General features: G+C 48.8%; 1 protein-coding gene across 3 annotated transcripts in view; it reads left to right on the top strand.

The window, feature by feature from the left end:
* Window positions 1–13922, top strand: part of C9H8orf34 (chromosome 9 C8orf34 homolog) — a 311372-nt gene that overhangs the window by 174577 nt on the left and 122873 nt on the right. For all 3 annotated transcript variants that reach the window (XM_066578559.1, XM_066578558.1, XM_066578560.1), the window contains exon 10: window positions 5189–5262. In XM_066578559.1, the coding sequence (XP_066434656.1) occupies window positions 5189–5262 (74 nt within the window). The remainder of the gene's footprint in view (window positions 1–5188; window positions 5263–13922) is intronic.

Raw genomic sequence — 13922 nt, 5'->3', positions numbered from 1 at the left:
CTAGGTATGTCCCAGAGCCAGAAACTTGAATGTACAAGAGCCTCCAGATGCAGCATGAGGCTTTCTAAATGCATGAGAAGAAAAACTCAATGTTCAAAAAGTAGTAGGATATGTGTATATTGATTTTTCATGCACAAATTTTCCAGAGCATTTAAAAAAGACATTTCAAGTTAGGGTGTGTTCACACGAAGCTGATTTGCGACAGATTTTTCACAGCTGAAAAAATTCTACACCAAATTCTACACATAATGGTGAAGATTTTGACAGATTCTGCTGCAGATTTGCTACAGATTTTTTCTACTGCAGAAAATCCACAGCAAATCCACCGCATTCAACGCATTATTTATACTTTTTTTTCAGTAGGCTTCAGTACTAACATGTGTCACTCTATGCCTGTACAATGACAAACCTTACAGTCTTTGATTTGAAGAAATTAGGAAATACTCCCATTGTATACCTGTGATGGGAGGAGAAACAAAGCGTAAACAAAGTCTTTGATTGAAAGTTTGTATAAAGTGTTTTGTTTGCTCATTCCCCAGCATTTCTACATGTGCTTCATTTGACTCATATCTAGCAGCCACTGCCTGATTCCTCCAAGGACAAACTTCAAAGAACGTTTCAGTATTTGACTGGTTTCGATTTGCACAGATATTGACGGCCAGTCAGAGACAAGATGTAGCATGTCTGTGTGGAGATTATTCTGCATAAGCCTCTGTGTGAAAAGTATTCAGGGATTTTTTTGACACTTGTGTTTGACGTTGGCATATAATAGCTTATTATACCATTATTATTGACACCTCAAGTCAAACACTCAGAAATTTGTACTGTGTACATTTTTATTTTCAGAAGTGTTTTTATTCTTGCACTTTTAATTTATCAATATTTCTAGTATACCTCCGTTTTTAACAAATTTTCTAAAACATATCAGGTTTTCCTTACCCACCCAGTTGTTGCTGTTTGCAGCATTTTATGTTTTAAATTTCTGATTTTCAGGTGGTCTTCCCCAGTTTTCTGCTGTCCTGCTGTGTACAATCCACTTTCAGGCAGAAAGGGAGTGTCACAAACATAGGATTCTGCCAGTAGTTCACTGTCCTGTACTTCCTTTCTCGCACTTCCCATGCAGCATTGCTCTGTCTCTGGTTCAATCATTCAGCATTCATATACTGTGCACTGCATTTGCATATACTGCAAACCCTGTAATATGTTGTATACAATATTGGGAAAGTTTGAACTTCAAATTGGAAAATTGTTTGTAAGAGCTATATTTAATAGACCGAAACTAAGTTTTATTTAAAATTTCAATTTTAATTACTAATATAGTGACTAGAGATGAGCGAGCGTACTCGGAAAAGCACTACTCGCTCGAGTAATTTGCTTTATCCGAGTATCGCTGTGCTCGTCCCTGAAGATTCGGGTGCCGGCACGGAGCGGGGAGCTGCAGGGGAGAGCGGGGAGGAACGGAGGGGAGATCTTTCTCTCCCTCTCTTCCGCCCGCTCTCCCCTGCTCCCCGCTGCGACTCACCTGTCAGCCGCAGCGGCACCCGAATCTTCAGGGATGAGCACAGCGATACTCGGATAAAGCAAATTACTCGAGCGAGTAGTGCTTTTCCGAGTACGCTCGCTCATCTCTAATAGTGACCATTATCACTCTTTAGTTAGGGCTTATGCATGTGGCCATATTAAGAGTCTATTCAACCAGTGAGTTGTAAAGACTGATAATATTGCATCCAAAGAAGGTTTATGGTTCCACTGTACCTTTGAAGTTTCCTGACGCCATACAGAATTATGCCATCAGATGCTGGATTAAGGAGGAATGATCCCCTCAGAGTATTGCTTTAAATATCTTTATAGTATTGTCTTGTATTGAGGTACCATAAGAATGGCCATATAACTCCTCAGATATGCAAATAAGTTCCCCTTCCAGGAAGAAGGAAAACGGTCTCTTTTGTGTCACCTATTGGAGGGAAGCTAAGTATCAATAGGTTTATTTTACCCTATGCCAACTTGGCCCTCTCCACAAAGAGAAACTGTCTCTCCCAGACCCACAACAAAGGCTTCTTCTCCAGGTGACCAGTACCTTGCCCTGGACTGAGAAGGGGTATGAACCCTGAAACAGCCTCTCTGAAGAAGGGTGTCCTTTCCTTATGGAGAAGACTCTGGTTTGGCTAATATTCGTAGTCATGCTGCAAGCTCTGTTAATGGGTTGGACACTGATTTATGGGGTAGCTATCATCCAATATGTGACATTACAGAGATAGATTTCCTTCTTCCTTGAATGAGAACGTATTTACATACACTTTTTCCAGGGAGTATTGTGTGTGTGTGTGTATATATATATATATATATATATATATATATATATATATATAGCATATTTATATGGCTATGTCCACACAGATTTGCTGCGAAGTGTCCATAGCAAACATTCTGTAGAATATTTACAGAGGGAGGTCTGCCATTTGGTGCAGAATTCATCCACTTATTTGAAGAGGTGGAATCTGCAGGGATTCCAGGATCCACTCCACAGGCCAATTTCCGCAGATTTGTTCTGCACGTATGGACAAGATTTTTAAAAATTCATCCACTTTGCTGCTACTGTAAAAGCTGTAAATTTTCCATGGGAAGAGACCACCTTGGCAAAGCCACCTTGTGGGAACATGGCCTAAGACAACTTCATGATCGAGCAAAACCCGGCTTGTTACATATCTAGAGCCCCATAAAGAAGCACTATGGACATGAGTTGCAAACTCAGATTACCCCCTGCCATATAAGATCGTGCTGCATGAAACTATGGATCCACCCAGAGGTGTAACTTGAAGCTGCTGGGCCTCAGTGCAAAATCTGGAACTGGGCCCCCAACTATAAAGCTACATTGATAGTATTGGTTTGCAATATGAGGAAGAGAGACTTTATGGGTCCCTTAGGGCTCCTGGACCCAGGTGCGACCGCACCCTCTGCACACCCTATACGTACGCCAGTGATTCCAGTATACCATTAATAATAATAAAGGTTTAGTTTAGGGAGGTTTAGTTTCACATAAAAGAATGCTAAGACTTCATGGGATTTAGTCATACTCCCCAGGGCTCCTCAAACAGACTGCTCCCCAGGGCCCCTCACATGGACTACTGCTCAGCACCCTTCACATAAATTGCTCCTACGGTCCCTCACATAGACTGCTCCTCGGGGCCCCTCACATAAAGTGCTGCCCAGGGCCCCTCTCTTGCACTGCTTCTCAGGGCCCCTCATTACCTTCCACCTCAACATACAGCAGTCAGCTCCACTTTTCACAGGTCCTTTTCCTCCTTTCCCCACTGTTCTATTGTGCTGTACTAAACCGGATCTTGTTCCATGTGTCTATGATGTCACAGAATGTCCTCCAGCAGTTTGTCCAACTGGAGTTTTACTGCGATTCCCGTAAAATCACGGCCAAAAATGCTGTTATTTTGCTCAAATTGCAGCATAGAATAGTGTTGCAGTCCTTGTCTGAGTTGGGCCCCCTTCCCCTCTGGGCCCCTGTACAGCTGAACCGGCTGCACAAGCTATATATCCACCCCTGGTATGGTCTATAGGACTCCCTACACCAATATGGCTATATAGAGCTGCAGGCAAAATCTGGTAACAGCTCAAACTTCCAATTATGCAATTAGAGGCCGATTGTGAAAGTCAAACGTCTCTTTAATTAATTATTGCCCAGCATAAAGAATGCCTTTCGGGGTGAAAACCCATTCCTCAGCTTAGCTGGGAGGCTCACTGCTTCTGTAGAGGGTAAAACATAATACAGTGCTGCCTTTTTTGAGAAGTGCATCACTACATAACTACACTGCCATCTATCACATATCAGAAAAGGGAGCACTGTATAATGTTTTACCCTCTAAAGAACCAGTGTGCCCCCAACTAAACTGGTTTTTCACCCTAAAATGCGCTCTTTATGTAGGGCAATATTTAATAAAAGAGAAGTTGGGCTTTCACCATCCGCCTCTGATGGCACTAATTGCATAATTGGAAGTTACCAGCTTTTATTTGCACCTCTCTATAGCCTATACAGATGCTCTCCCCTAGCGGATGTGGCACGCATTTTGGATTGGCAGCACTTCCTTGTTTTTTTCCACCATTATATTCCATTTGGCCATTGAGGCCTTATACACCCAACCCAGATGTACCTGCGTACACTTTTTTTCCCTTGCATTCTGTCTACACAAACTTGGCACTTTCCACAAGGCGAAACAGTATCCCTATTGCTCTTTAGTACACAGTTGTAGGCTCATGAATTTTGGCCATGTAGTCACTAGAAAAATCTATAATGCTTGGACAGATCGGCAGCAAAAGAAGACCCGGCGCCAAAAAACACGATGGCAGATACTGGCAAAGCTGATACTGGCATGGATATCACACAACCAAAAGAAGCAGTGCAAAACCCAAAAACATGGAGGGAGCTCGCTTCTAGGGTCTCCGAGGGTTGTGAACGACTAAATGGCTATCTACACTTCATCTACTTGACTCTACGGTGCTCATGAGCGCCTACTCTAGACTATTCTTGTAACGTCTTCCATTGTAGTCAGGTATGGTCTGTATAGAATGTAGATGCATTAGTACATGCATGTCTTGCCCCAAGCGTTGGGGTATATTGTCATTTTAATGGACAAATACCATCATTTTTTCCAATCATCAACTTCAATTCCAGGTCGGTAAACAGTGATTAAATTACAGGCGTGTTTAGATCCGTGTTATGTAATTAGGCCGTGTAGTGATTACACATATAAATGGGATACATAGAACATTTACTTGGAGATTGTTTATACTCCTCACTTGTGAAAGATGACGGTTGATAGGCTGTCATTAAAAGTGAAGGTCGCACTTCTGCTACTTTAAATATCCTGCAGGCATCAATTATTATATCACAATATTTGGGCTTAACCGCTGGTAATTCTTGGCGCTATAGCCTTTTTGTTTTCATCATGATCAAATAAGATAGGCGGCTTCAATCCATTAAGACATCACTCATCAAAATATTCTCCGTGGCAGGCAAGATATAAAACATATTACCCATGTAATTCAAAACCAGCTCTTAAAACCTATTTATATACTCTTGGCATGAAAGCCAGAGGTTTACATATTTCAAGAGATTAATTATTCCAAAGTAATTACATGAACATGAAGCTATTCCATTTTTTTTGTCTCCTTGGAACAGATTTATTGCCTGGAGCAGAAACATTAATGGAGGATGATGAAGAATTTGAAAGTGCATCTCAAGTGATGGGACCTGTGAGTAAACAACATTGCCATTGACAAGTAAATAGTGGTGTTGAGAATGTAGACGATGAAAGAGGGTAAGGGGGACTTGCGCCAACTTATTCTGCAGCGCTTTAGGGTAATTTATTACCCCACCCCACCCACCCAGAAAGCTGGGTACTCATTATATCGATCTTGGAAGGATGGAAGGCTGAGTCAACCTTGAGCCGGCTGCCTGCACCTTGCCGGGATTGAACCTGCAACCTTCAGGTCGTGAGCGAGAGCTTAGGACTGCATACTCTGCGCCACTTGAGGCTAATTGCTGATTATAATGCTGCTAATGGCTATACAATAAAACTGTAAAATGTTGCCAAATTATATGTATAAGTTTATGGTGATATGTTTTTAAGGAGTTGGAGAAAACTGCAGTGATTCTGCTCAAGTACAAGAGATTATACACTAAATTGTCACTTTATTAAGGTGCCTACTAGAGATGAGCGAACACCAAAATGTTCGGGTGTTCGTTATTCGGAACGAACTTCCCGCGATGCTCGAGGGTTCGTTTCGAACAACGAACCCCATTGAAGTCAATGGGCGACCAGAGCATTTTTGTATTTCGCCGATGCTCGCTAAGGTTTTCATGTGTGAAAATCTGGGCAATTCAACAAAGTGATGGGAATGACACAGAAACGGATAGGGCAGGCGAGGGGCTACATGTTGGGCTGCATCTCAAGTTCACAGGTCCCACTATTAAGCCACAATACCGGCAAGAGTGGCCCCCCCCCTCCCAACAACTTTTGCTTCTGAAAAGCCCTCATTAGCATGGCATACCTTTGCTAAGCACCACACTACCTCCAACAAAGCACAATCACTGCCTGCATGACACTCCACTGCCACTTCTCCTGGGTTACATGCTGCCCAACCGCCCCCCCTCCCCCCCACAGCGCACACCAAAGTGTCCCTGGGCAGCCTTCAGCTGCCCTCATGCCACACCACCCTCATGTCTATTTAGAATTGCGTCTGCCATGACGAGGGACCGCAGGCACACACTGCAGAGGTTGGCACGGCTAGGCAGCGACCCTCTTTAAAAGTGGCGGAGCGATAGCCCACAATGCTGTACAGAAGCAATGAGAAATAGAATCCTGTGCCACCGCCATCAGGAACTGCACACGTGGGCATAGCAATGGGGAACCTATGTGCCACACACTATTCATTCTGTCAAGGTGTCTGCATGCCCCAGTCAGACCGGGCTTTTTAATTCATAGACACAGGCAGGTACAACTCCCTATTGTGAAGTCCCTGTCGACCCACAGCATGGGTGGCTCCCTGGAACCCACCGGCGGTACACAGAAATATCCCATTGCATTGCCCAACACAGCTGAGGTAGTAATGTCGTGCTTAATGCAGGTGGGCTTCGGCCCACACTGCATGCCCCAGTCTGACTGGGGTTCTTTATAAGTGTACAGATGTAGTAAAAACTCCGTGTGCACCTACAGCATGGGTGGGTGCCAGGAAGCCACCGGCGGTACATAGAAATATCCCATTGCATTGCCCAACACAGCTGAGGTAGTAATGTTGTGCTTAACCCTTTCCAATCCAATTTGTATATGGTTTTCCTAGGGGGCTTACTCTTTTTCTGCCGTTATACAACGGCGCTATATGCTGGCTAAAGCCAGTACTGCATGAGCTGACACGTAGGATAGGCTCCGACAGCAGAGAGGCTGGCAATATACAGTAAGAGAACCCCGACGGTCGTCTACCAACAACGGAGCTGTACAGCCTTAAACCCTAATGTCTTCACAGGTCACACAGTGGACTGGAAAGGGTTAATGCAGGTGGGTTTCGGCCCACACTGCATGCCCCAGTCAGACTGGGTTTCTTTATAAGTGGAAACAGATGCATTTATAATTCCCTGTGGACCCACAGCATGGGTGGGTGCCAGGAAGCCACCGGCGGTACATAGAAATATCCCATTGCATTGCCCAACACAGCTGAGGTAGTAATGTCGTGCGTAATACAGGTGGGCTTCGGCCCACACTGCATGCCCCAGTCTGACCGGGGTTCTTTACAAGTGGACACATGTATTAAAAACTCCGTGTGCACCTACCGCATGGGTGGCTCCCTGGAACCCACCGGCGGTACATAAAAATATCCCATTGCAGTGCCCAGCACAGCTGAGGTAACGTCAGCTGTAATGCAGGTGGGCTAAAAATTAATTTGATTACACTGTAGGCGAGGGCCCACAAAAATTGCTGTATCAACAGTACTAATGTACATCCCAAAAATTGGCCATGGCCAGCCAAGAGGGCAGGTGAAACCCATTAACCGCTTTGGTTAATGTGGCTTAAGTGGTAACTAGGCCTGGAGGCAGCCCAGTGTAACGAAAAATTGGTTCAAGTTAAAGTTCCAACGCTTTTAAGCGCATTGAAACTTATAAAAATTGTTCAGAAAAATTATTTGAGTGAGCCTTGTGGCCCTAAGAAAAATTGCCCGTTCAGCGTGATTACGTGAGGTTTCAGGAGGAGGAGCAGGAGGAGGAGGAGGAATATTAGACACAGATTGATGAAGCAGAAATGTCCCCGTTTTGGATGGTGAGAGAGAACGTAGCTTCCATCCGCGGGTGCAGCCTACGTATTGCTTACGTATCGCTGCTGTCCGCTGGTGGAGAACAGAAGTCTGGGGAAATCCAGCCTTTGTTCATCTTGATGAGTGTTAGCCTGTCGGCACTGTCGGTTGACAAGCGGCTACGCTTATCTGTGATGATTCCCCCAGCCGCACTAAACACCCTCTCCGACAAGACGCTAGCCGCAGGACAAGCAAGCACCTCCAGGGCATACAGCGCTAGTTCAGGCCACGTGTCCAGCTTCGACACCCAGTAGTTGTAGGGGGCAGAGGCGTCACCAAGGATGGTCGTGCGATCCGCTACGTACTCCCTCACCATCCTTTTACAGTGCTCCTGCCGACTCAGCCGTGACTGGGGAGCGGTGACACAGTCTTGGTGGGGAGCCATAAAGCTGGCCAGGCCCTTAAAGACTGTTGCACTGCCTGGGATGTACATGCTGCTCGATCTCCGCACCTCCCCTGCTACCTGGCCCTCGGTACTGCGCCTTCTGCCACTAGCGTTGTCGGCTGGGAATTTTACCATCAGCTTGTCCGCAAGGGTCCTGTGGTATAGCAACACTCTCGAACCCCTTTCCTCTTCGGGAATCAGAGTGGGCAGGTTCTCCTTATACCGTGGATCGAGCAGTATGTACACCCAGTAATCCGTCGTGGCCAGAATGCGTGCAACGCGAGGGTCACGAGAAAGGCATCCTAACATGAAGTCAGCCATGTGTGCCAGGGTACCTGTACGCAACACATGGCTGTCTTCACTAGGAAGATCACTTTCAGGATCCTCCTCCTCCTCCTCCTCCTCAGGCCATACACGCTGAAAGGATGACAGGCAATCAGCCGGTGTACCGTCAGCAGCGGCCCAAGCTGTCTCTTCCCCCTCCTCCTCATCCTCCTCATGCTCCTCCTCCTGTACGCGCTGAGAAATAGACAGGAGGGTGCCCTGACTATCCAGCGACATACTGTCTTCCCCCGGCTCTGTTTCCGAGTGCAAAGCGTCTGCCTTTATGCTTTGCAGGGAATTTCTCAAGATGCATAGCAGAGGAATGGTGACGCTAATGATTGTAGCATCGCCGCTCACCACCTGGGTAGACTCCTCAAAGTGCCTACCCACTAGCGATATTTTTTATTGCGATGCGAGAGTAATGATTATTAAATAGAGAAGAGCGAACATACTCGTCCGAGCTTGATACTCGTTCGAGTATTAGCTTGTTCGAGATGCTCGTTACTCGAGACGAGCACCACGCGATGTTCGAGTTACTTTCACTTTCATCTCTGAGACGTTAGCGCGCTTTTCTGGCCAATAGAAAGACAGGGAAGGCATTACAACTTCCCCCTGCGACGTTCAAGCCCTATACCACCCCCCTGCAGTGAGTGGCTGGCAAGATCAGGTGTCACCCGAGTATATAAATCGGCCCCTCCTGTGGCTCCCCATAGATGCGCTCGGACATAGTTCAGGGAAAGTGCTGCTGATGCCGGAGCTGCTATAGGGAGAGCGTTAGGAGTTATTTTAGGCTTCAAGAACCCCAACGGTCCTTCTTAGGGCCACATCTGACCGTGTGCAGTACTGTTAAGGCTGCTTTTTGCAGTGTTGCACATTTTTTTTTTTTTTCTATATCGGCCGTGCAGAGCATTGCGTTCTGCAGTAATTTTACATTGTCCAGGGCCAGTAGTGGTGAGGCAGGGACAGAAGACATATTTAGTGTATATAGGCAGTGGCCTTTCCAAAAACACTTGGGGAAAAAAATCTATTTGGGCTGCCTGTGACTGTCCTCAGTGTACAGGGTCTCTGCTGGGGGTAGTTGTCCTAATTCATACGCAGCCAGCTAAGTGTTACAGCAGGCTTGCGCAAAATTCTTTCCTGCCTCTGTGTTGCCTGTTACATCACCGCTGTATTCCTGTCCACAGTGAAACAGTCTGCAGTAATTTTACATTGTCCAGGGCCAGTAGTGGTGAGGCAGGGACAGAAGACATATTTAGTGTATATAGGCAGTGGCCTTTCCAAAAACACTTGGGGAAAAAAATCTATTTGGGCTGCCTGTGACTGTCCTCAGTGTACAGGGTCTCTGCTGGGGGTAGTTGTCCTAATTCATACGCAGCCAGCTAAGTGTTACAGCAGGCTTGCGCAAAATTCTTTCCTGCCTCTGTGTTGCCTGTTACATCACCGCTGTATTCCTGTCCACAGTGAAACAGTCTGCAGTAATTTTACATTGTCCAGGGCCAGTAGTGGTGAGGCAGGGACAGAAGACATATTTAGTGTATATAGGCAGTGGGCCTTTCCAAAAACATTTGGGAAAACAAATCCATTTGGGCTGCCTGTGACCGTCCTCTGTGTACTGGGTCTCTGCTGGGGGTAGTTGTCCTAATTCATACGCAGCCAGCTAAGTGTTACAGCAGGCTTGCGCAAAATTCTTTCCTGCCTCTGCTGTGCGTTCCGTAAGCGAAGTCAGCCTCCAACTACAGGCCAATAAGCGGCACATTTAATTACAGCGTTCTGTTTCTGCACTACTGGTAATACACCATGCTGAGGGGTAGGGGTAGGTCTAGAGGACGTGGATGCAGGCGAGGACACGAAGGCCCAAGTCAGGGTGTGGGCACAGGCTGAGCTCCTGATCCAGGTGTATCGCAGCCGACTGTTGCGGGATTAGGAGAGAGGCACGTTTCTGGCGTCCCCACATTCATCTCACAATTAATGGGTCCACGCGGTAGACCTTTATTAGAAAATGAGCAGTGTGAGCAGATCCTGTTGTGGATGGCAGAAAGTGCATCCAGCAATCTATCGACCACCCAGAGTTCTGCGCCGTCCACTGCTGCAACTCTGAATCCTCTGGCTGCTGCACCTCCTTCCTCCCAACCTCCTCACTCCATTACAATGACACATTCTGAGGAGTAGGCAGACTCCCAGGAACTGTTCCCAGGCCCCTGCCCAGAATGGCCAGCAATGGTTCCTCTCCCACCGGAGGAGTTTGTCGTGACCGATGCCCAACCTTTGGAAAGTTCCCGGGGTCCGGGGGATGAGGCTGGGGACTTCCGGCAACTGTCTCAAGAGCTTTCAGTGGGTGAGGAGGACGATGATGATGAGACACAGTTGTCAATCACTCAGGTAGTAGTAATTAGAGTAAGTCCGAGGGAGGAGCGCACAGAGGATTCGGAGGAAGAGCAGCAGGAAGATGAGGTGACTGACCCCACCTGGTTTGCTACGCCTACTGAGGACAGGTCTTCAGAGGGGGAGGCAAGTGCAGCAGCAGGGCAGGTTGGAAGAGGCAGTGCGGTGGCCAGGGGTAGAGGCAGGGCCAGACCGAATAATCCACCAACTGTTTCCCAAAGCGCCCCCTTGCGCCATGCCACCCTGCAGAGGCCGAGGTGCTCAAAGGTCTGGCAGTTTTCCACTGAGAGTGCAGACGACCGACGAACAGTGGTGTGCAACCTTTGTCGCGCCAAGATCAGCCGGGGGGCCACCACCACCAGCCTCACCACCACCAGCATGCGCAGACATATGATGGCCAAGCACCCCACAAGGTGGGACGAAGGCCGTTCACCGCCTCCGGTTTGCACCGCTGCCTCTCCCCCTGTGCCCCAACCTGCCACTGAGGTCCAACTCCCCTCTCAGGACACAGGCACTAGCGTCTCCTGGCCTGCACCCACACCCTCACCTCCGCTGTGCTCGGCCCCATCCACCAATGTCTCTCACCGCACCGTCCAGCCGTCGCTAGCGCAAGTGTTGGAGCGCAAGCGCAAGTACGCCGCCACGCACCCGCACTCTCAAGCGTTAAACGTCCACATATCGAAATTTATCAGCCTGGAGATGCTGCCGTATAGGGTTGTGGAAACGGAGGCTTTCAAAGGTATGATGGCGGCGGTGGCCCCGCGCTACTCAGTTCCCAGTCGCCACTACTTTTCCCGATGTGCCGTCCCAGCCCTGCATGACCACGTCTCCCGCAACATTGTACGCGCCCTTACCAACGCGTTTACTGCCAAGGTCCACTTAACAATGGACACGTGGACAAGCACAGGCGGGCAGGGCCACTATATCTCCCTGACGGCACATTGGGTGAATTTAGTGGAGGCTGGGACAGAGTCAGAGCCTGGGACCGCTCACGTCCTACCCACCCCCAGAATTGTGGGCCCCAGCTCGGTGGTGGTATCTGCGGCGGTGTATGCTTCCTCCACTAAACCACCCTCCTCCTCCTCCTGCTACGCAACCTCTGTCTCACAATCAAGATGTTTCAGCAGCAGCACGTCGCCAGCAGTCGGTGTCACGCGGCGTGGCAGCATAGCGGTGGGCAAGTGTCAGCAGGCCGTGCTGAAACTACTCAGCTTAGGAGAGAAGAGGCACAAGACCCACGAACTGCTGCAGGGTCTGACAGAGCAAACTGATTGCTGGCTTGCGCCGCTGAGCCTCCAACCGGGCATGGTCGTGTGTGACAACGGCCGTAACCTGGTGGCGGCTCTGCAGCTCGGCAGCCTCACGCACGTGCCATGCCTGGCCCACGTCTTTAATTTGGTGGTTCAGCGCTTTCTGAAAAGCTACCCACGCTTTTCAGACCTCTTCGGAAAGGTGCGCCGGCTCTGCGCACATTTCCGCAAGTCCCACACGGACGCTGCCACCCTGCGCACCCTGCAACATCGGTTTCATCTGCCAGTGCACCGACTGCTGTGCGACGTGCCCACACGGTGGAACTCTACGCTCCACATGTTGGCCAGGCTCTATGAGCAGCATAGAGCTATAGTGGAATACCAACTCCAACATGGGCGGCGCAGTGGGAGTCAGCTTCCTCAATTCTTTACAGAAGAGTGGGCCTGGTTGGCAGACATCTGCCAGGTCCTTGGAAACTTTGAGGAGTCTACCCAGATGGTGAGCGGCGATGCTGCAATCATTAGCGTCACCATTCCTCTGCTATGCCTCTTGAGAAGTTCCCTGCAAAGCATAAAGGCAGACACTTTGCGCTCGGAAACAGAGGCGGGGGAAGACAGTATGTCGCTGGATAGTCAGAGCACCCTCCTGTCTATATCTCAGCGCGGTGAGGAGGAGGAGGAAGATGAGGAGGAGGGGGAAGACACAGCTTGGCCCACTGGTGAGGGTACACATGCTGCTGGCCTGTCATCCTTTCAGCGTGTATGGCCTGAGGTGGAGGAGGAGGAGGAGGATCCTGAAAGTGATCTTCCTAGTGAGGACAGCCATGTGTTGCGTACAGGTACCCTGGCACACATGGCTGACTTCATGTTAGGATGCCTTTCTCGTGACCCTCGCGTTACACGCATTCTGGCCACTACGGATTACTGGGTGTACACACTGCTCGACCCACGGTATAAGGAGAACCTTTCCACTCTCATACCCGAAGAGCAAAGGGGTTCGAGAGTGATGCTATACCACAGGACCCTGGCGGACAAGCTGATGGTAAAATTCCCATCCGACAGCGCTAGTGGCCGAAGGCGCAGTTCCGAGGGCCAGGTAGCAGGGGAAGCGCGGAGATCAGGCAGCATGTACAGCGCAGGCAGGGCAACACTCTCTAAGGCCTTTGACAGCTTTATGGCTCCCCAGCAAGACTGTGTCACCGCTCCCCAGTCAAGGCTGAGTTGGCGGGAGCACTGTAAAAGGATGGTGAGGGAGTACGTAGCCGATCGCACGACCGTCCTCCCTGACGCCTCTGCCCCCTACAACTACTGGGTGTTGAAGCTGGACACGTGGCCTGAACTCGCGCTGTATGCCCAGGAGGTGCTTGCTTGTCCTGCGGCTAGCGTCTTGTCAGAGAGGGTGTTTAGTGCGGCTGGGGGAATCATCACGGATAAGCGTACCCGCCTGTCAACCAACAGTGCCGACAGGCTTACACTCATCAAGATGAACAAAGCCTGGATTTCCCCAGACTTCTCTTCTCCACCAGCGGACAGCAGCGATACCTAAACAATACGTAGGCTGCACCCGCGGATGGAAGCATTGTTCTCTATCACCATCAAAAACGTGGACTTTTTAGCTTCATCAATCTGTGTATAATATTCATCCTCCTCCTCCTGCTCCTCCTCCTGAAACCTCACGTAATCACGCCGAACGGGCAATTTTTCTTAGGCCCACAAGGCTCAGTCAT

The sequence above is a fragment of the Eleutherodactylus coqui genome, chromosome 9 (assembly GCF_035609145.1).
Source record: "Eleutherodactylus coqui strain aEleCoq1 chromosome 9, aEleCoq1.hap1, whole genome shotgun sequence".
Lineage (NCBI taxonomy): Eukaryota > Metazoa > Chordata > Amphibia > Anura > Eleutherodactylidae > Eleutherodactylus > Eleutherodactylus coqui.
The sequence above is the reverse complement of the archived record's forward strand: the minus strand, read 5'-3'. Positions and strand labels throughout refer to the sequence as shown.